The sequence below is a fragment of the Folsomia candida genome, unplaced genomic scaffold, assembly GCF_002217175.1.
Source record: "Folsomia candida strain VU population unplaced genomic scaffold, ASM221717v1 Fcan01_Sc001, whole genome shotgun sequence".
In the NCBI taxonomy this organism is placed as follows: Eukaryota; Metazoa; Arthropoda; class Collembola; order Entomobryomorpha; family Isotomidae; genus Folsomia; species Folsomia candida.
The window spans coordinates 18,967,150-18,989,660 of NW_019091193.1; the positions used below are offsets into that span (position 1 = coordinate 18,967,150).

The 22,511-nt window shown below is 37.4% G+C and overlaps 5 protein-coding genes across 6 annotated transcripts; 1 reads left to right on the top strand and 4 right to left on the bottom strand.

The window, feature by feature from the left end:
- Positions 1-5,505: 5,505 nt before the first annotated feature.
- LOC118432897 (probable 39S ribosomal protein L24, mitochondrial) lies at positions 5,506-14,489 on the bottom strand. Of its 2 annotated transcripts, none has more exons than XM_035851245.1 (6): positions 14,333-14,489; positions 13,480-13,716; positions 8,091-8,318; positions 7,384-7,538; positions 6,822-6,958; positions 5,506-5,940 (listed from the first exon to the last, which is right to left on the bottom strand). In XM_035851245.1, the coding sequence occupies exons 2-6, from the start codon at positions 13,603-13,605 to the stop codon at positions 5,804-5,806; spliced, it is 783 nt and encodes a 260-aa protein (XP_035707138.1). In that variant the 5' UTR covers positions 13,606-13,716; positions 14,333-14,489; the 3' UTR covers positions 5,506-5,803. The 2 variants fall into 2 exon arrangements, with proteins under 2 accessions (XP_035707138.1, XP_021961746.1); XM_022106054.2 differs by having other exon boundaries at positions 13,480-13,712; positions 14,330-14,489.
- LOC110857456 (piggyBac transposable element-derived protein 4) lies at positions 9,885-12,179 on the bottom strand. The gene is made up of 3 exons (XM_035851233.1): positions 11,256-12,179; positions 10,579-11,194; positions 9,885-10,513 (listed from the first exon to the last, which is right to left on the bottom strand). The coding sequence occupies exons 1-3, from the start codon at positions 11,729-11,731 to the stop codon at positions 10,307-10,309; spliced, it is 1,299 nt and encodes a 432-aa protein (XP_035707126.1). The 5' UTR covers positions 11,732-12,179; the 3' UTR covers positions 9,885-10,306.
- A 1-nt stretch (position 14,490) lies between the features above and the next one.
- LOC110857468 (39S ribosomal protein L54, mitochondrial) lies at positions 14,491-16,176 on the top strand. The gene is made up of 3 exons (XM_022106061.2): positions 14,491-14,789; positions 14,927-15,124; positions 15,831-16,176. Exons 1-3 carry the CDS (start codon positions 14,645-14,647, stop codon positions 15,941-15,943), a joined length of 456 nt encoding a protein of 151 aa, XP_021961753.1. The 5' UTR covers positions 14,491-14,644; the 3' UTR covers positions 15,944-16,176.
- A 34-nt stretch (positions 16,177-16,210) lies between these two features.
- Positions 16,211-20,375, bottom strand: LOC118435321. Its single transcript, XM_035851241.1, has 6 exons — positions 19,523-20,375; positions 19,325-19,438; positions 19,023-19,188; positions 17,667-17,786; positions 17,349-17,498; positions 16,211-16,581 (listed from the first exon to the last, which is right to left on the bottom strand). Exons 1-6 carry the CDS (start codon positions 19,729-19,731, stop codon positions 16,300-16,302), a joined length of 1,041 nt encoding a protein of 346 aa, XP_035707134.1. The 5' UTR covers positions 19,732-20,375; the 3' UTR covers positions 16,211-16,299.
- Positions 20,376-21,075: 700 nt separating this feature from the next.
- On the bottom strand, positions 21,076-22,203 carry LOC110863152 (isonitrile hydratase-like protein xanA). Its single transcript, XM_022112399.2, has 4 exons — positions 21,976-22,203; positions 21,736-21,887; positions 21,440-21,657; positions 21,076-21,369 (listed from the first exon to the last, which is right to left on the bottom strand). Exons 1-4 carry the CDS (start codon positions 22,087-22,089, stop codon positions 21,230-21,232), a joined length of 624 nt encoding a protein of 207 aa, XP_021968091.1. The 5' UTR covers positions 22,090-22,203; the 3' UTR covers positions 21,076-21,229.
- Positions 22,204-22,511: the final 308 nt, after the last annotated feature.

Genomic DNA, 22,511 nt, shown 5'->3' on the forward strand with positions numbered 1-22,511 from the left:
TCTACCAAATTTCAGCTTGTTATGACGATTTTGAAAAATCGGTATGGGTCACCCTCTAGGGTCTCTCAAGATGAAAATTTTTCCACCCTGAAGTTATTTTTTTCTATTGGGAGCCATTAGCAACCTCTGTACCAAATTTCAGCTCTCTACAACAATTTTGAAATTTTGGTGCATAATACTCCACCCACTCCGATGACCCCCACCGGTCAACCACTGGACCGATTTCGCCTATCTTCGAACTCGTTTCCTAACTTTGTCCAATATGCATATGGTAAAAATTTCAAGTCAATCGGTTCAGCCGTTTTGGCTCTATCGTGCCGGACAGACAGACGGACAGACAGACGGACAGACAGACGGACAGACAGACGGACGGACATGACGGTTCCATAAGCCCTGACTCGGGCTAAAAAGTGTCGTCTCGTCTGGAGATCAAAACAGATAAAAGTGTATCTCCTACGTGTTTTTACCGATTGCACTGTGATCTTTAGTAGGTGCACATATGTTCCCATTAGTAAATTCGAAAACTATCAATAGTATTGATATCCTCACTTTTTAGTCAGTGAGTGGTATGCAAATTGTGTTTAAAAGTTAACACTCCATATAGTTGCCAAACAGTTATGTATTATAGCTGCAACTATTTACATATGAACATATGTACAAAAATGAACCATCACTCCGTTATTATTTTTACGTGCTTTCACAACTTTCACTAATTCATGTTTCATAAAACTCTAATATTTTTAGGTACTGAGACAGAGGTTGGTTATCTTGCTAGAATACGATTCTAACTTGGAGGTGCCTCGTGAGTAATATGAAGTTGTAACTCTTGAAGTCTCTGTGCTATTGCGTACATTATTATGCCTGTATTATTCAGATATGTACATTCTACATAAGTATCTAGGAAAGTGAATTTAATGGAATTTCCAGACAATGGAATTTGCTCTATTACATGTAAATATCATTGTACAAGAATTCCAACAATTCTGCTCGACACATACAATTGGAAAAGTTGCAATTCACGACGAGGAGGTTGGTTATTTTGTCACGTAAAGCCCACAAAGGATTCAGCAAAAGTAGTATCTGTTGCTGACAGTAAATGACTGAAACTTTTAAGGAACGGTTCACATTGAGTATTGTTGAAGAGATGAAATTGAGGACAAAAGACCCAGAAAGAATTCCCATAAATCTCATAAAAATCCGAAGAGCAAACACAAATGGTTGACAAGTATCATGGGCATCTCATACTTTATTTCGCAAACATCATGTGCATTCATCAATTTCTAACAATTGGGGAGCAAAATTTTGAAGTTTTGATGCCAAAAATTATGCCGTAACCAACCACCTACTCGCATATCACGACGTGCACAAGTACATACAAATACATTCCAGTTCGTACTAAGAATTGTATATAGTTTGGTTCCCCACAACAAATGAACAAAATTGGGACGCACGAATAGTTATCTCTGAAATTTTGAACCATATAATGTAGTCCGGACTTTACTACGTCCTTATTCTTTCTTGTTCATTTTATTTCCTTGTGCACATTCCATGGCTGGAGGAGAAGACAACCATGAGTGAACACGGATTATGGCCGCAGTGGGTATACAAAATATAAACCCAGAAAGTGTCACGTTGCGTTGGGCGGATTGAAGTTCACTTCGGAACAGGAAACAAACTCGAGCATGTTCTTCACTTTTGAATTTTTGGTACTCAACTCAACATCATATCATAACTACCAACACTTCAGAATTCTACATTCATACCTTTCCACAATAAAGTTGAATTTTTACTATTCCATGTTTGTGTGACACGAGCTTTTTCACTACAAGTGGAGGATATATTTTTAAAAATTTTGTCTCTACGTGCTCCATAAATTCCTATGTGCACTCCATCACTTGGTGATATCATGGCAAGAACACGGAAAGGAAGAAACATTCATTTATTTGCATGGAGTGGAAAAACTTATGTACTTTTACTGGAAAAGCAAACCTTCACATCAATTCTTCCATGTTCACAAAACTATGCAAACGCGTGTGAGGGTGAAACAATGAGGCGAAGCAGGAAAGACCAAAATACTGTACAATTTATGTAACCTAAGTTTTATATTATGCAGTCAGTCCATGCACAAAGGCTGCAAGTATGTACGTAATACCAGTATTGGTGAGGTGTGCTGGTGAATTTATATTTAATTTTTTTAAAATTTAATCGTAAATTAAACTAATTTGTGAAATTGCTAATGTTGTTTAATGCCATTATCGTCTTACTTTAATACCAGTATGATGTTGCATGAGGATGAGGCAGTAAATAATTAGTATTAAATAGTTCAGCTATTCTACTATTAACATCATTTGGAGTTTTTAAGGTTAAGTGAAAATTTTTAGTTCGACAAAATCAGACTTGCTACATTCTCTTTACTCAGACGTTTTAAGTGTTTTATGATTCGTTTCAGTTTGCGTACTTATTAGCGGTAACACATAGGTGCAATAATTTCAATTTTAGTACAAAATATTTATTTTTAAGAGTTAAACAAGAAGTACCGATACTATTAATAGTTCTGTTCAAAATTTATTTGACCTGACTAAAAATAAATACAAACTGACCAGTCATATTACTAGGAAGGTTGGTAAATGCAAATATATGTAACCATAAAGTGGATTTCAGCGCATCACAAGCTCAAGTGCAAAAAATGTCGTTTATTTAACGTATTTTATGGATCTGATATGCCTGCAACTTTTAAGATAACAAATTGAAACTCCTTATGAGAAGATGTCGATTGTATTTGCTACAATTTTTTCTCATGCCTCCGGATAAACATGAGTGCTAATGGAATGACCTTTAACTTAAAGACGAACTTAGACATATGGTGCCCGCAGGACATGTAGCGACTTGCGATGAGAATTTTTACTCGCATTTCTTCTAATGCGTTGATACTCTAACCAAGTCGAAGTAACTGACGATAAGTACTTAAGTCGAATTTCAAACTAACCTGAAAAAAGACCACAAGTAGAGGTCTGAAAAAAATTGTGCAAGCACGGATGGCATCATCCAAAGTTTAAATGAAATGACTTTCACTGCACTGAACAATCTATTGTGAATACAAGAATCCAAGCCATATAGCTTCTTCGTCATAACACTTTTGTATATGTATCATGTATGTATTTACTTGGACCGGCTTTGATAAGCAAGCACATGAAGTATCACTGTCACATCAAGCAAACGTCAAGTTCAAGTAAATTTTGTATGTGGTCCATAAGGACGTGCATATAAGGAGAAAGTACACGCAAAATTCAGATGTTCAATTGGGTGACACTGTTTACATAGGATGAAATTAGCTCAAAACAGGGGAGTTGCTTGTATGTAGTAATTTCATAATATCATTAATGCTTCATCGTCGCTATGCAAAAGGTGTGTGTTTTAAGTCCCTTAAAAATAGGGTGTCTTTTTATTCGACATTTCACGACAGGCGGAAACCCGATTATAATCAAACGCACACTCGTTTACCTCAATTATGAAGTACCAATAAATACGACGACTCCTTTCAGAATGGCGAACACATCAGCTAACATTTGTCTCATCAGGCCTTCTCGTCATGTGGAAAATCAAGAGGGATGTTCCTCAGTAGAAATCATACTCCTTTCTAAAGAAAGAGGCTGCGGGGATGAAAGTGGTTCTTAAATCAGCCTGGAAATAGCTGGATCATAAATGTCATTATGAATCTATTTAAAACAGGGGCATGGAACGGAGTGTGGAGCATTAATGTGGTAGTTTAGCTCCGACTTGAAGCAATAAAACGATTTTCTTACCAAAGTTGAAGCCGGATAATACTCACTCCATTGCTGGTTCAGACTTGACTTGTGCTCTTACTCGAGCCGCTCCAATTTAGGATTAGTGAAAGTATACGGAGAAACCTAATCATATATGTGATGCGCTTAAATCTTCAAAAGTTTGATCTCTTACGATGTCTCCACATAAGAAGCGCATTGATAATAAGCCAATCTAGCCAAGACTTTCTTTCAAAACTATAAAGTTTTTAATGCCCCTCTTGTGTGATCCAGTGTCGCATTTATGTGAATAGATACATAATACTATAGGATTTTCGGCTGAGAGGAAAAAGTGCAATGCAATGCATGGGACAAACTAAAGTGGGCTTGACTATGCTGAAGTCCACATTTGATTTTGTAAAACAGTTGAGGCAGCAGCCAGAATGGGGAAAATAAGAAGAGAAAGAGGGGTGTGATGGATTGAAATCGTGTCCTGCTCCTACTTCGCATGAAACGCACGTACGTCGTATTTTTAACACATCTCAAATATGCACACGCTACTGCAACTACTGTTTTCTACTTTCTCCTCAGTTCTTGCCTTCTCATATATTGAGAGGTGCAAGGTGTACACATCTCTATCTGATTTCTTTATCTGGAGTCGTCTATTCAAGAGTATACATACATACACAATAAAACACGTTTACGATAACTTTACTTGTATATTGGAATAATAAATAGTTACGTGCATTTGCAAAGAAAAGTTTTTCAACTGAATAATCCGGTTTAGAATCCGATTTATATTACACGTTATACTTCATACAAAACGGAATAAAATACCAACTTAAAAATTATTTACAAAATGATCCTAAAAATAAAGGACAAATCAGTTTTCAGTGATCCTCATTGTTTCACTCAGGATCCGGGAGATGCAATTAAACCCATTTGTTCCGAAAGAATGATTCCAATCTCGACCGACGTCTTGAGTTTGATTAAAGCCATCTCGACATTGCAAAATTTCAAAAAAGTCTAGCCAAATGCAATATTTCCAAAAAAAACAGGGCAATTTTTATTCCAAACACGGACAACCTCAATTAAATTTAAATGAAATGCATGCATTTCGTCTTCACGCTTTGAACACAATTTTAATATCTTACGTGCATTGTGTGCCTAACAATTTATCAAATTACAAGGTTAACCAACTGCCAAATTATATTAGTAGCAAGAAAGTACACAATAAGTATCATCCAACACAATTTTAACATAAAAAATTATTGCGAACACACACCGTACTGCATACATCACCATGTGCTTGAAAACAGTGTAATAAGATTGGCCAACTACGTTTGTATGTTCAGAAGTACCTACCTAGAAAATACTATAAGTAGACAAGGGGTAGACCATGGAAGTAGATATGTATGTACGAGGGTAGACACAGCAAGTCGCAAGTCGACAACGCATCAGGAGAAAGTAGAAAAGGGAAACTTTTGTCGTGTGTTCACTTTGGCGTTATAAATCGGCTTGGATTGCTTGGATTTTCTCTCTGTCAATAGACAGGAGACAACTTTTTGCCCATTCTCCAGGATAAAAAGAGCAACTAGCCCCTTGTGGCTGTGATCTGGGAATCAGTCACAATTTCATGCAATATACCTTGCGTTGTGTGCGTGCCAAGCCAAGGAACATTTCTGGGCCACATCCCCATGTCAGACCAACAATGCAATGCAATCAAATGTAAAGTCAAAAGTTGTTACGCTTTTGGGTCATAAAATCTGGTGGACAGCCAAACCAACCAAGCTGTCCACCAACCAGCATTTATTTCACATTTGATACAAATACATACAAGCTACACAAGGGTTTCATAATGAAAATCAGATTTGGAAAAAAGCTACCACAGGGGACAACCGAGTGACCCAATCTTTTTATTTCCCTCTATATCTAAACCATAATGATAACAAATAATAATCTAGAAGTAAAAAAATGGTCTATAAATAGTACTCGCTACGAGAAGACATTTATTATATTATTATAGAAATGATCATCTCAATTTAATACCAGTACGACTTTTTAGGCACGCGGTGTTCAATAATTCCCATCGATTCCATAATTTCCATTTCAAAAGTTTTTAACGTGGGACGAAAATTTACTGCTTTCACGACATCCGCCTTCGTATCCTTGTCTCCTTCTGCAATATAAGACAACAAAATCAAAATTCCGTATCAATTTTTCAAGGTAGAAATTCAAGAAATTTTAAGCCATTGTATTTTTCTAAATATCTGTTTATTAGAAAATCAATGGTGTATCAGTAAAATTTCGTTCACAATTCAAGGAAGAAGGGGACAGAATGACTGAAAAGAGAAGACATTTTACAGTATTCTGAGTGGTATGCATGTATTCACCTTGTCATCTAATAAAATGCTGAGACAACTTAAATAGAACAAGAACTCCACACTTGCCAGAAATTGAAGATATGTACTAGTGAAAGTGGGGTGAGTTCAGTTCAGTGGATGTGTTGAGGGGAAAGCACAAAGTTGTAATTCTGATGTCAGCTCAGAGATGAAAGAAATCACAACTTTCATCTCTCCTTTCAACTTTTTACATTTCTGATCAAAACTAATAACAACCTCCATCATCAGCAAGTACCAAAATCCTATACAAACTTGATCATCGCCTATACCTTTTAAAAATAAAATATCGCCACTGTCTACGTTTTGCCATTTTATTTGTTTACTTTTCAATCAAGATATTTTGGATTTATAGTTTCAATCGCAAAAACGAATTGAAGACAGCTGAATTAAGCTGACGGCACAATCCACAAACCATTTATTTGGGAGAATAAACCCCATTTTCACTCTTTAAATTAATTCATCATCATGACATGGCATGATAAACTTGATCCCTTGAAAATTTGTAGTCAGGATTTTCAGGGACAGTTCGAATTTCAACTCATCATCTCTTTAAAATGTTTCATTTCAGGATTTTGAAAAGGGTTCATTTTGAAAAACATCGAAGGTGATGAGAACCAGATGATGTAAGATGTGTAATATAAAGCCTGGTCCAACTTACCCAGATAAGTCTCAGGTGTCTTATAATCCCACGTTTCAAAACCAGAAGGAGGCAGAGGAATAATTCTTCCAGTTCGTAAAGAAACCCGAACTCGTTCTCCGTCTTCTGTAAATCTCCACTCCACCTTGGTTGTTTTACTGTAAGAGAGATAAAGCAATTCTCAAAATTTTACAACCGTAAGAAAATCATGTAAGATACAAACGAGCCCAAAAGAAGACACTGACAGATAAACAGAACAACCACTGAATTTGGATGAGAAGAGTTTGGGACTGAGTGAGCCACAGTCTCAGAGAATTGAACCAACATAAAACAAGCAGAGCAAAACATGTGCGTTGCTCTTGAGTATAAAAAATGTCGATCATGAAATATCTCCCAAATCATCTTTTTCTCTTTGTTTTCTCACCGTTCAATTCTCTGAGACTGACTCGCTCGTTTTGTTTGCACAAAATGGTCAACACATTATGATCAGGATACTTTGATATGCACATGTGTATGTACTGCATCATTTATCGTGTACATCATTTTTTAGACGACAACAAATTTTTGTCATAATTTAACTTACTTATCACTTGGATCAACCAGGGCAACTTGATTAGTGACTAAAAGTGGTGCTTCAGATTTCACATAGAATCCAGCCGACCCTTCCTGGCGTGATCCGACCCGACGAAGATGTGTATTTAGACCAGCGACAAATATCCAGTTTCGCTCTTGAATAACCTAGAATGATTCCCACAAATGTCTCGGTTAATGAGCTCTTTCGTTAACTGTCCAACACGGAATAGGCGACACTATGCTATATACGCTATGCTATACACCTATAGCACTATGTTTATGCACACACATAGTACTTTCCCCTCGAGCGTTAAACCCATCACTATACCACAACCAACCAACCAAGAGAACCAGAAAAGGATTATCGGGATCATAATGAACCCCAAAATCGGATGGTTCATTCTTTGTCTGCATACATAACCATTATATAATGAGAACCATCAGTTCAACAAAAGCAGTCGGTCCCTGGAAAGTTGAAATGGCAAAATTGTACATTGAGACATTCAACTGTAATGGTGTAGATAATGGTATTTATCAAAATGATATTAGCCAACAGCGAATTTGCCACCTTGGATCACGAGAGCAAAGCAAATGGAACCGTTCCATTTCAAATTGTCAAAGCGTTTTAACTTTGAGGCTGAATGAGCTGAGAAGAGCAATTCCCACCCCCAGGTGAATTTATGTAAACGGTTGGAAGGTAATTTGATGGCAACTTACTTGTGACACAATGCCATGCTTTCCCCGATCTCTGCCCACCAGCACTTCCACTCGATCCCCTCGGAAGAAATTCCAATCTCTAATTGGCTCCACAACCACGGGTCTTCTCGCTTTGTCATTTTGTCTTTTCCACTCATCCGTCCAAGGTCGGTTCGCTGTAAATCTGTAGACGCCCTGCTCCAACTTTTTGTTCTGATACTCTCTACGATTTGGTGTCTGAAACTCCACCTTCATTAGGGAAATTAAAATATTTAGACTTCGACAAATTGTAAAATGTATGACACTTCTAGTACATGTAGTTCGATGGATGAATGGCTATTAAATCAAAATAATAGGTGTCAGCAAGCCGAGAAAGCATCTTATTTGTCGTAACAGAAAATCCTTGCAAGAGCGAAGAACACAAAAGATTTCTATTATATAAATTGCTTAATTTGAAGATCAAACCACCTTTTTCTTCCACAATAATGTGCAAGAACGTGCATAGATTAGGTGTTTTTTACAAGAAAAAAATTATACGCGAGACGACTTTCTACGTAGGAAACTTTCGGCAAGAAATCTTTTTTCCCGTACATCGGCAAATAATATATCGAAGAAAGTAACGAGCTCGATCATCTATTCATAAAAATAATGCTTCAGAGGGTTGATGTACACCTGGCAATAGTTTAAGTTTATTCATTAACCTTTAGGATCCAAGATTATTTGACACTTTATCAATCTATAAGGTTACGACAAATGGCCGAGTTACAAAATAAATTTTCATTTTTAGAAAACTAAAAATTGTTGAAAATATGCCATTGGTTACAGTTTTGGAAATGTAATTTTGTAACCGTCATGTCCGTCTGCCTGTCCGTCCGATCATTTTACGATAACTTTCGTTAAACTCGGCCTAGCGACTTTAAATTTGGTATACATGTAGTATGTGACAAATGAGGAGTTAAGTTTGAAGATGGGCGAAATCAATTAAGTGGTTGACCTGTGGTGGTCATCTGGGTGGGTGGAGTATTTCAAAATCCTCGTTGAAAGCTGTAAACTGGCATTGAGATTGCTAATGGTGTCTAATTGAAGAATATGAATTTAAATTGGGAAAATTTCCGACTGGAGGGACCCGATACCATACCGATTTTTGAAAATTATCCATCGAGCTGAAATTAGTGCAGAGATTGCTAATGGCCCCTGATGAAAGAATATGAATTGAAATTGGTACCATTTTTATGTGGAGGGACCTTTAAGGGGGTGACCCATATCGATTTTCAAAAATTGTATTAAAAAGATGAAATTAGACACTCGTAGAAGACTGAAATTTGGCACGACCCCGTGGGGGTAGACCAGATTGAAAAATATGAACTAAATATTAAGATTTTTTCCACAGAGATTTAACAAGGTGACCCACGCTGCTTTTTATATTGGTAGAATAAAAATAAAATTCGGTATCATGGGTAAGGGCACATCAGACTAAAGAATATGAATAATGTTCATATTCATCGAATATGAATATTTTTGTGGGCCCAGCCCAGAAGACTGAGACCCGTACTGGTTTTAAAATTGGTCAAGGAGCTGAAATTTTGCATGCTGGATTGTGGGAACATTTTTGCCGATTACGAATAGTAGTTGGTGCAGGTCGTCTGACTAAAGTTTAGAAGCTGACACTGACCCTGACTCGGGCTAAACAAACGCTGCACACTGGGATTTCAAATTTAATTTTCGAAATAGTACCCTCGAGATTTTGATCTTAAAAAATCAAGCTAAAAATTACGATGATTTCATCTTAACGAATTAAATCTCTATGTCTGCCCATTCAAAAGTTATTAAAGGTCAAAGTCGTTGGTACACACGACCATGGGACGTGTACCAACGATTTAAAAAATAATTATTTTATTTGTAACTCCACCATTTGTCGCAACCGTTAAAAGACACAAGAGTTACCTAGATACTAAATGTCAAGCAATCGTGTTTAGGATCCCATGTAAAAAATTTTGTCAAGAAAAATCGTATCACTAAGTCCCTAATTAATTTCCAATTAAATATCCTTCAGGCCCGAATAATTGTCAGTAAATTGTCCTCACGCACCCAAGCTGATGAATATTCTCCGACCTCGCGGACCCGAATTTTATTTTCAACTAAAACCCAACGGAATATGTTCATATTATCACATGCAATAATATTCAACAAAAACTACTACGATTCATGAGTAAATATAATTATGAAAAATATTTAATTTAAATGGGTGGCAAGGATGATTCGTCCGAAAATTGAGCACCAGTGAACAGATTTCCATCTTCATCAAATACTACGATTTCATGATTGGGACTTAAAATAAATTGAACTGCATTTGGGCCGAGTGTATCAATGTCTTCGGGAAGTCGTGGTTGCGATATTTGAGTGTGGGGCTGACTCTGAGTATTTTGTGGAGTGATTGAGATTTTCTACAATGTAGCAAAAATTATTATTGGTATTATCGTCATTACCATTATACAATTATGGAAATTACCTTTAGTTTTTTATCAGAGTGGTACCGTTTGAAACAAGATGTCCCTCCTTGAATGCAAAGTCGAACCTTACAAATCTCGCAGCTGAAAGGGGTCGTCTTGCGTTTCGGAGAGTACTCGGCGTGGTGTTTGCAGTATATGCAGTCAGAGTAAGCTGGTGTGCCATTTTTATCCAAGTGTTTGACCGCAATATGATGACTAGGATTCAAACGAAGTGGCAAGGCTGGATTTTCATTTCGTGGTACTATTGGAGGTCTTCCAATTGGTTTCTTGAGGGTGGGATATTTTTCTTGAATTTCTCTAACGATCTTCATGACAAATTCCTTGTACGGGACAGCTCTTTGGTCAGCATGCAAGTGGTTATACAGTATCATACTGTTATAGGTTGCTACATCGATCATATTAAACACCACCTTCTTATACCACTTGTACGATTTCCGAACGGACTGGTAGGGCTTGATAGTTTTGTCAACATTATCGACAGCTCCCATTATCGAATTGTACAGTAGCACCGTTGCTGGTTTCTCCCTGGTGTTCTTCGGATTGGACGACTCAGCAATTCGCATGGAATGGGGCATAAATGTATTCAACATGCATACCTCCCTCCGATCACTCCAGCTATTTACATAAAATTATTTGTCATTATTATTCTTGGATAATGCATGACCTTCTTGCTTACCGTTCAACCAAAATTTCGTCATCGCAAAAAGTTTGGACGTGTCCTTTGGGTAGTTTCCCTCTCATCTTTGGCATGCCTTTACGTCGTCGTTGTACTGTCCCCAGTACATAGGTCTTTTCGGCGAGCATTATTTTAGCCAACTTCGGTCCCAGAAACCAATTGTCCACAACGACATGATAAGCTTTGTTTAGATAACCTTGCAGTAGAGTGAGTACTGTTGCGCCACCAAAACCGAGGTCCTTCAGCCAGCTACGATCGGCAAGAGGAGTAGATTTCCCTTGGTACGGCAAGATATTCAGGACGAACTTCAGGGCACAATCACATAAAACGAACATTTTGATCCCGAACCGGCCTCGCTTTTTCGGATTATACTGGCGGAATGACAATCGTCCTTTGTACGCGAGAAGAGTTTCGTCGATGCAAATATTTTTGCCTGGTATTACAGCACTCGAGAAATTGGCCAAAATATCCTTCATGAAGGTGCCCAGTTTGCAAAAACGATCTCTTCCAGTGTTATTCTCATTATTAGAAAAATGCAAAGCTCTAAGGATGCCTTGAAATCTGTAAAGTTGAATTTATGCATGTATGTATTTTATTTATGTATGTGAAATATCAATGGTATCTCATTTCATCATACCGATTTCGAGACATCATGGTTGGAAAGAACGGAGTCTGAATTAACTCATCAGTACTCCAATATTCTCGAATGGATGGCTTCTTCACCAATCCCTTCACCAATCCCATATAGAGGGTCCGGATATGCAAACGTATATTTCAGTTTTTTAATTTTCGCCAAGGCGGCGATTTTAGACCTCCAACCTGTCCTGGGCGAAAAATTCCTGTGGGCGCCAAAAAAATCGTACACGGTCCGACCAAAGCTCATTATTCTTCAAAACGCATGCCGCATCCAGTAAAAAATATTGCAAAGTTTAAAAAAAATTATCCACGAAGTTTTTTTTTCGACGCCTCAAATTTTTTTAGAAAAATAATCCTGACCTTTGACCTATCTGCGACATTAAAAATCGGCGACGAGGAAATTGTCGGCAGATAGTTTTGACATTTTTGTACGGAGTTTCAAAGTTGAAATATTACGGCATCATGTCGAGATAAAAAATATGTCATCGTAGCTATACTTTTGTTACATACTGTACATTAAAAATAGCCTAGCAAACCAAAATTTAATTTTATAAGAGACATGGTACACGCTACTATATGCAGTCATCAAAGATTACAGCTTGCCATAAATTCGGTTAATTCCACTCAAAGACAACTACTTTCATGAAGCCGGAATGTGACAACCTTTCAGAAACAGTCATCCAATAAAAAAAATAATATCAACCAGAGGAACCAGACCAAACACAAACGCGAAAAATGGGAAAGAGGAAGTTTCGAAGTTTACTAATCAAAAACATCAAACTGAACCAACTCGCTCGCCACGCTCGTCTCTTCCTTAATGCTGTTCTCATTGGACGAACCTCTATTCGACTATTCGCTACTACCACCGAATTACACTGTCCTAACTTTTTAACTCTAGAAAAAAACTTTTTTATACAAAAGAACTAAACTTGTTCCAATTCAAGCAAAAATATTTAAGCAGTCTAAATTTTGACTTGAATCGAGAAAAAATGAGACCATTAGATAGACAAGCAAGTTTACATTCAGTTCGTGGAATTCACTGCATTTCATTCTTTCGTGATCTTTTAGGTAACCAGCGGGGTGAGGGACCATAAGAAAAGAACTTCAAATAATTTCAAGTTTCCTCAAACCGATTTTAAAGTTGTTACGCAAATAATGTTTTTGGAACGAATACTACAAAATCGTCAAGTTCAGAGGTTGTGAAACTTGATTCAATCAACGATATAAACTTATTCCTATAAATAAATCTAACGCAATAACGAGACGTTGTTATCCAAGTTTAGCTCCATTTGCGTGGATTTGGTCATTTCTCTAAAATGGAATGCCCCCGTCTTGCCGTCAGCAAACTACTTATGCACTACGCCACAACTGAACAACTGATGCATAATAGTTCCACGCATAAAGAAAGTCCATAGATCGAGGTACTTATCATGTAAAACACTATCGCAAGCCGCACATTGAAGAAAGCAAAACAAATAAAAATCAGAACACCAAAGAGGTTTTGTTTGCTCAGGATGTGGTAGTATAAAGTCATATCCAAATTTGAGCAACAATTTATAGCAAGGGAATATAAAAAGTGAAAAATGACCTGTTCTGCCGTCCGCTGGATGTAGGCTTCTGGTAAATTAGCGTAGCGTTTGGTGAGCTCTCCCAGCTTACCGGTGATGGTCCCTTTCCAAGCTGTAGCAGAGTAAAGCCTGGTCGTAAATCTCATCTTGGACGATATTTCACCTTCTTTCTCCTCTGCTTTCTCTGGTCCACAAGCAAGCTCTCCTCACTCACCCTGCGACTTTCTCCTTGTCCTCCTTCAAACGACCCACGCTGTAAAACATGGAAAAATAAATTGCAACTTTATCTCCATTTATGCACAAAAAATACGCGTTTATTAACGAAAATTTACCAATTTTGCATTGTTAGTCGACGTGCAAATGAGTATAACTAAACTATGAGTTTTCCTACTCAGGTTATGAGATTATTAGTTCAACGGGAATTAAAGATATGTTATTCTATCGTCATTAAATTATCCCACAACACCACGCAATTGTTGCATTTTCGATAACCTCGAACCTAACCAGTACTAATAATGCCTAAAATTAAGTTTGGTGTCAAAAACCATTGGATTTAACTTAATTAGTTATAATTGGCAGGGAAGTCGAATGTGTGGGAAGTGATAAGAAGTTAGTTTGGAGTGCCTATGATAATATTAGAATTTAGAAACTACATACAATATGCAATACGTAAAAAATACCAACCGTAAAGCGACCAGTCTATATAGATCATATAATTACAAATTATCTCACACAATCATAGTTTAATTCTACATTATTTGAAAACAACTATGTAACCACAAAATAATTTTACAAATTGCAATGGTTAAATAAAAGTAAAAGTAAATATCTATGCAGTAGTCCTCTTAAATGTTGTTTTATCAGTATTACCTGTTTTTTGTATCCTGTACGTTGTTGCCTAATCTTCTTTACGAAGTTTCACTACTCCGGATATTTTAAATTGTGTTTTTAGTAAATTTACTTAATTTACACACGTGCTAAACAAGAGATTGAAGATTTGAAAACGAGTTGGTTGGTTAACTTTCTCCGTCTGCCGGTGGACTGAGGCAGCAGCTGTGAGTCTTGAGTCTCCCTCCTCCCAGTTGAGTGGAAAGTGGGAAATCTGACTCTCTCACCGGCTGCTTTCACTCGTCAACCAACACAAACAATTTGTGTTCTCGATCTGACCTAACTATTCATTTTGAAATGTTAGTTCACCGACTCATCTTATCTACGTGGCACAGCGTTAACTGCTTAAAGCTCACCCTCCCTGCGACGTGCCCACCATCAAGTAATATAAGTGCTCTTCTTAGCTCAGGTCAAAATAGGCATTACGCCAAAGCAAATGTTGGTAAGTTTTTAATTCAGTTCACTCTTTTAAATTAGTTTTTCAAAAGTTGTGATTGTATTGTGGTACATACGACTTTTTAATTAGCTTTTGCTGCTTGTGTTTCAACGCATAGAATAAATTATAATATTTGATTGCAGGAATCCCTTCGCTTGGAAAGAAAACTTCAAAAATGAAGGGGACGGGGCCAGCTATCGAGAAAAAGAAACTACCGGTTGAGACGGATACCACTAAATTAGTAAATTATGTTTGTGGGACAGGCCTAACTAAAACTGGTGAGGACGTTAAGCTGAAAGATGACTCAGAATATCCAGAATGGTTGTGGACGTTAAATACAGGTATGTATAGATTGAAACATGCATTAAATTAGTAGCTTCTGGCGGACCTCATACTTGTAAATAATACACAATACTACCATTACATAAGCACGATTATGCGTTAAAAGATTCCATCCAATATGAAAAGTTAGAAACCACACGGAAAGAAAGTATTTGCTGCACACATTCACATATCCGATAAATCGTTCACATTTTAAACATATACACATGTATTTATAAACTAAAGAATAAACCACCCACCGCTCTTGAGTGGTTTGCTGGTGCGCATTACTTGCTTTCTTCTAAAACCATTGCATTAAATTCCATGAAATTTGCACTCGCTTTAATTGTCACGTACTACGTACGTTTCAACCATTCGACACATTTGTTACGGCACCCCTACCTCGAAATGCAGTTATGCAATCGCACTTCTTGGGGGAAGTTGATGGGTTCTCCCAAGTAAAATCATGGTACAACATTGATGAATTTATATGCATACATGAGCAGAGTAAGACCAACCACCTCGTGCTGGCTTTCACCCTTTAATTTTCTGGGAAGAATAGGAGAAAGGGAGAGAAAGAGAATTGCTGATGCTCTATGGGACAAGTGCACTATTTTGAAACCCGTCCTTCCCTTTGTGCTTTCTCCCTCTTTATCCCATAAATTATTCCAAAATGTCTCGAGGAATTACATGGTGTTTATGCTTCACTTTGTTTTCTCTTTGTAGGTAAAGCTCCGTCACTCGAAGAACTAGATCCTGATACGGACTATTACTGGATAAGAGTGAGAAAAATTGCAATGAGGCGATCGTTACGATTAATGAAACTTAAAAAATTTTAAGCTATATATGTATTTATTCTCAGATAATAGAGTAAAAGTCATAAGTTATTTAGTATTGACAACAAATAGGTTTTGTAAGCGAAAGTAATTTAATATAATATATAAAGTAAAAAAAAAGTATAAAGTAAATGTTCAATTGTTGCATTTATATAAAAGCAATACTGAACCTAGTGTCCAGTACCCTTTCCTTTAAGTTCACAAAATCAGTTCGAATTAAAATCTGTCGCAACCCACCCACACGACACCCCATGATGTTATATTCTGGGGAATTAATACAATTTATTTCGCATGTTACCACCATTGTTTTATACAATAAACTGTTTCATAATTTAATTAGCTCGCCGTCGCAGAACCAATCAGTTTTCCTTTTCTGTGTGCTGTCCAGCTGCATCCACTTCCGTTTCAAGAGGAAGCGTTGGCTGCTGCTGTTGTTGTGTCTTTACATTTTGGCTGAAAATTTCGTCTTCCTTCAAAACACCCAAATCCCTGAGAACAGGCTTCACATAATTCTCCCTCAAATCTGGAAATTTCTCCCAAATTGTTCGAACAAGTTCTTCTCCACCCTTGTCCAAAATGCTGGATCGAGCAGTATTGCCTCCATTTGCAGCCACATTTCTCAAGGTTAGACAACCACCTTTCTGCAGAAGGAAACATAAGGATTTTACACAAGTTTTCAAAATCAATTCTACAAATCAACCAAAAGTTTACAACATTTCCAAATTCCCATTGCTGCAATATGCTCGTGGCGTACATATATCGTCGTTGAAGATGCAAAAGGGCCAACCTTTTGCATCTTTGTTGGCCCGTTACATTTCCTTTACCTTTAACATGGGGGACATGCAATGAACAAAAACTCCGGTTGGCTCTTTGCATCTTCAACGACGATATGTAAGAAGCTATACTTTTTACAACTATGTTCGGCTAATGCAGTATAGCAGAGTGGTCACAGGGAGAAGGGAATTGAGGGATGCATGAGATGGAGATGAGGTGTGGCATAACATGACGGAGGGCAGGAGAGAGGAAGAAAAGAAATCAAGGAGCGTTATCAGGGGAGAAAATTCCAGCCACTTTCTCCAAGTCACACCCCATTTGTATTCCACGAGCTCTCTTAATACTAATAGCTCCTTCACTTCGACTTTCCCCATGCGTGCCCCTCAAGAAAACGAGGAACGTTGCCTTGCCCTCTGGAATATGGAAACATCACATTTCGAATTACTTGGCGAATTGTTGCATGGTGCTTCATAAATCATTATAACATGAGTGTTAAGAATGGGAAAATTGAGATTCTTGAAGTAGCTTATCGATAAGTGCCTTGAGTTGTAAGTTGAATTGTGTATTCAAAATGCAATGGGTTGGGTATAGCAAGAAATTTTAAAAATTATTACAAAAAGGTTAGGATACGCACCATAATTTGAATTGTTTCCATGTTCGAATCCATAATTTCCAATAGGACTGAAACTCCATCAGCCATGATGAGTTGAGCAGTGTGACATGCATTCCGCAACGTCATGAAAGCAAGACATGAGCATCCAACTTCCAGAATACCCTCGGATGCCTGCAATGCAAAAGTATTTACTCAATCGTTTATCTGCGTACAGAAGCAATCTTGCTTCAATAATTGTCAAGGAACTCAATAGAGAAAAATGTAGGTTAGAAATAAGCTAATAGGATGGAGTAACATAAATTGGACTGAATATGTTTACATTGCACTTCGTTTAAATACCTTATATTGCATCATGATTTGCAAGACCCACTTTACAAGACCAAAAGCATTGCATTTTAGTCGAACCGTTTGAGAGACATTCAAATAACGGAGAAGGGACATTGTGTTCTTGATAAGCATCTGAAAATACATTAACATCTCAATTTCACTATAACATGGTGTAATGTGGGCATAAACATGTTAAGTTGTATTTCCCATGTTTTACAATAAGTCAAGAAATCCCTTTAGTAAGTACATAAATCTTGTACGATATGCACTTTTGCATATATTTTATATTTATAAACAAACAGAGTCCACACCCCAGGAAAATTAAAATATCTCCATATAACGACATATTTAGAACGAGGAAAGTAAGGAAATTGAAGAACCTCATTATCGGAGACCGTCTTGAAAATCCTTACAATGGCAGGGAACACATTTCCAGTCTCAATTGAGATGCACATATCCTCAGTCGTGGCCATACTCCCCAGTAATACAATGATCGAGTTGATGGTGGCTTCGTCCCCTTCATAATTTACGCCGCACAATTTACACCAGGAAATTTTATTACAGAAAACATTTAAGCCTCTGGACAGGACTGAATGTATCTCGAACGGCACCAAATATGATACTGACGATACTGACGATGAATTGAGGCAAAAAGAATTTGCGCTGAAAAGTGTCCACCTCGATTTAAACTCGGGGATATGCAAGCGTTTCCCAGTAATAACCCCATATAAAAATATGAATGGACGCTTGGGCAAGCCCGGACTAAACCCACCGAATTTATAGCAAAGCAAACCAGGGTCTGGGTCTACCCAGAAGTATTATTGAGCTTTTCCTTTGTTCTGTATAACTGAGTGATTTTCCCAAAAATAATAAGGGCGTAATATATGACGTGTAAAATGTTAGGGAAATCTTATTGGTTTATCGCAGTTAAATGTCATCTAAATCCCATCACGCGGTTCCCCAAAATTATATCGGGATTTTATCTTGTAGCTAACCCACTAAAATAAATTCCCAGCCTATTTACAGGCCTCCCATAGAAAACCCAGAGTTAATACTATATCTGTTCTTCCTGGGTTTGTCTTCATGGTGCCCGCATATATGTTACTGTACGATATGCTTTCTATCTAATTTTCTTTAAAGTTAAGCACTTAAGTACAACGTCTCATTTGGGCAGATAATAATCTCCATGATATTCTCAACAACAACTTACTATTTAGTTGACGTAGAATTGAGTTTTGAATTCAAACTAATTTTCCACTATTCTTGGAACTGTAACTAGCGAAACTTTGGGTGAGAAATAATTAGCGGAATCTATTCGAGATAAGTTAGTGTTGAATCGGAAACCAAGTAAATTAATAAAGTAATCACCTCTCTCACAAACTCTGGTGACGGTTTGTCTCTTCTGATCAGGAGGACGAGAGGTTCCATCAGCTCCAATTCCCAAGAAATGTACTCTCGGTTGCTCTCCGACTTGATGCATATGTTACGAATTAATTTCATAGCGAAAGTGAGAGTCGTGTCTGGCATTCTGGTGCTGGGTGAAAGTTGAAAGACCAAGCAAATATATTATATTATTATGCAATAAGAATCACAATCTGCCATTCGACTGGTGCAATATCCGCTAAATAGCATTTCAATAACAGTGAAAATTACAATAATATACAACTTACTCCACTGACTGCTGAATCATAATCCACCCAACTTGATCTATGATTTCTGGAAATCCTGCGGTCAAACTGTACAACGCTGCCAAGCTCGCCTCACGCACACCATTGGCATCAGGGCTGCAGAGCAAAAACTACAAGCTGATTTTCTGTCATAATAATGGGATTTCGAGGTAGGAGTGATTTAAGGGTTATTATGTTTACGAGAAAAGTGTTACGGTGCCATCAATCCCAGAATAGCAGATTAATGACCAGGCTTTTGTGACCGCTTCATAAGCTCCTTGTTCTAACATTTGCTGCCGAACTGGAGGACCACCAAATTTTACCCAGTCTGCAAACAAGTAGAGCGAATCCCTAACCGATGTCGCAGGCGGAATGTCAGATTCCAGCCAGCCCTGAAATATTCGCACCATCTTGTAATTTTTTTTAAAAACAGTAAGCAATCTTTCATAATCTTTGAAAATCAAGAAAATGAAAATTGGCGACGACCACAAAATTATGATTTTTTTTTGTGAGAAGGTCTAAAATTATTCTTGCATTATACGTCAGAGTGCTAACAGCTTTTGTAACAGGCAGACAGGGAAGAGAGCTAATCTTCTAAAGTGATTCGGGTTAGGAAACGAAGTCAAACAGTACACAATCCATAGCGTGGCAGGAGCAGAACCATTTTCAGTCTAAGAAACTTCTTGCTTTAAATCCATCCTACATACACTTGGGCAGATTTAAATTGGAAGTGTGCATTTTCTTAATGCCAAGATTCAGGGTATAGAAATCTCTCCAGTTTCAGTTCTTGACTTGGCTCCCGAAAGACGTACGAAGAAGGTGTCGCCAACCAACTCATTCCTTTTTCTCAGTGTCATTGCAAAAAGAAGAGAATTTAAGGTGGAGATTGAAAAAGGGCTAAGCGTGTAAATCAGGACCTGTTACCCTCTCTCAATATTTTTTTCAACCTTTCGTCGTACTTTCTACATTTTTTGCTCAAGGAGCTGCTTATTGTCGTGATTTCATGCTTGGCCTGAGTGCAAAAGCTTTTATCCTCTCTCTCGACTTGAACCAGTCGTCTGAGAGTTGGGATAAAGCGAAGCTAGGAAAAGTGTCTGCCACCCAAAGCCGTCCACCACGTCAACAATAAACTACAACGCACCTGTAACTGGAGGAGACTTTCTTCTGCAGACATTTTCTCCTGGCTCTCCCTCCAAAAAATTCCTTCCGAGTTTATTTATGATCGTATCAGTTGTGGACTAATAAGTAATTTATGACATTGGAGAACTTATTGTTCTTTTGTATTTTCAATTTGTCACCAAATGCCAATAGAGCAAAAGTTCCTGATGTGCTATAAGGTTAATGTAAAATTTGATTTATTTACGGTAGATACCTACGCTGACGATCCCCCAGACATTAATATTTTCTTGGCAACGCTCTGTAAATATAAGCCATGAACCCTTCGGATAGCTCATTGCCGGGTTACGGGTACTCTATTGGTGATAAGCATGTCTCCAACAATTACTTTCTAGTTACGACAGATGATTAAACCATTTGCATTTCTCTTAGAATTACATAAATTCTCAATGTCATAAAAGCATTAAACACTAGGACTAGGTGCTAGGACTTCATAGGACAAAAAGCATCAGTAGAAAATACTCACTTGAACTTGAACCAGTAGATATTGTACAAAATTATACAACGGGGTGCTCAATGTGAAGTACATATGAATCGCGAATATGAATTTATTTATTGTTCTGGTCACGTGAAGAGAATTTTGTTAGTGTAATGCAATTGATTCATTCATAATAATTCAATCGATCAATTTTATTTAATAACATATCCTTTGGCCCTCATCATGCATAATTATTTCATTGCACAGTACATTTTATTTAGTTCGTGCTATGCATGAAATATTATGTATTTTTGTTAATCTAGCTGACAAGAACAGTTTCCCATGTCCTCGTCTTTCCAATCGTATTCCATGTGCTTTGCAACCTTCCTCGCTGCCTCAAGACCAAGACGTTTCTTTACAAAATAAAATGACAGGTCGATCCCGGCAGAAATTCCTGTAGAAAGTGTACGTGTTTCACGGACTTTCGATTAGGATTCTAGCAACATATAAACATGATGACAAACCTGCTGAGGTGAGCACTTTGCCATTATCAATGAACCGTCTACATTTGCAGAATTTTACGTTGGGACATGCTGGACGGACTCGGTCGAAAGCTAGATGATGTGTAGTGACGACCATTCCTTCCAACAGTAGTCCAGCTTTTCCCAGCAATGCAACTCCAGTGCACACGGAGAGCACAAAATCTGCACTTTCACCCACCGTCTTGATCCACGAAATCAGTCTGCGTCGGATAGAATTTCACAATTTATGAGCAATGAGCACACATAATATTCCTAACGACTCAATTTTTGTTACTCACGATTCATTTTTTGCTTCTGTAATAGTCCCCAATCCTCCGGGAACAAGTAGAATGTCCAATTTTGGAATTGCATCAGTTCCGATAATATATTTTGGCACGACGGTGAGCCCATTTCTTGCAACGATTTGAGGTTTCTGAGCTAGTGTTACGACCTGATATTGTACACATGCATATATACATTAAGGTCACTAATCGGTTTGCGCTATAAGCAAGTGCAATCAGCGTCACATGTAGACTTACCTCAAATGAGTCCTCAATTAAAACTCCTGTAATTGAAAAAACTTCGAAGGGTCCACAAAAGTCCAAAACTTCAACCTCATCAAAAATCAATATTCCTAAGACCTTTTTGGACATTTTACTTTGATTTATATTATTAAATTAGCCTGGAAAATATTTAAGTGTCTAATGTTAACTTTCAACAGTTGTTGCTTACTCGTATGTATTACATATATGAATGAACTGCTTACAATATTGCATGCTGCTTATATGCATCCTTTTAAGTTGTTAATGTCAAGTGCATATGATATGCTGAATGACCTTGACTTTCCAGCTTATGAAATTTGAGTTGAAATTGCAACTTTGCTTGTACATATGTGTAAAATATGGCAGACTAATACCCTCGTGTTTTTCTGCATAGTTAATGTTACACGTAGTTAACAGTAGATTGTGTTATTTTGCATATGTACTAAATTTTACATAGTACATATGTACGATGTACTATAGTACTTATGTATGTGTGCAGTTGTTTAAAATAAATAAGTAAAGAGAGATTCACG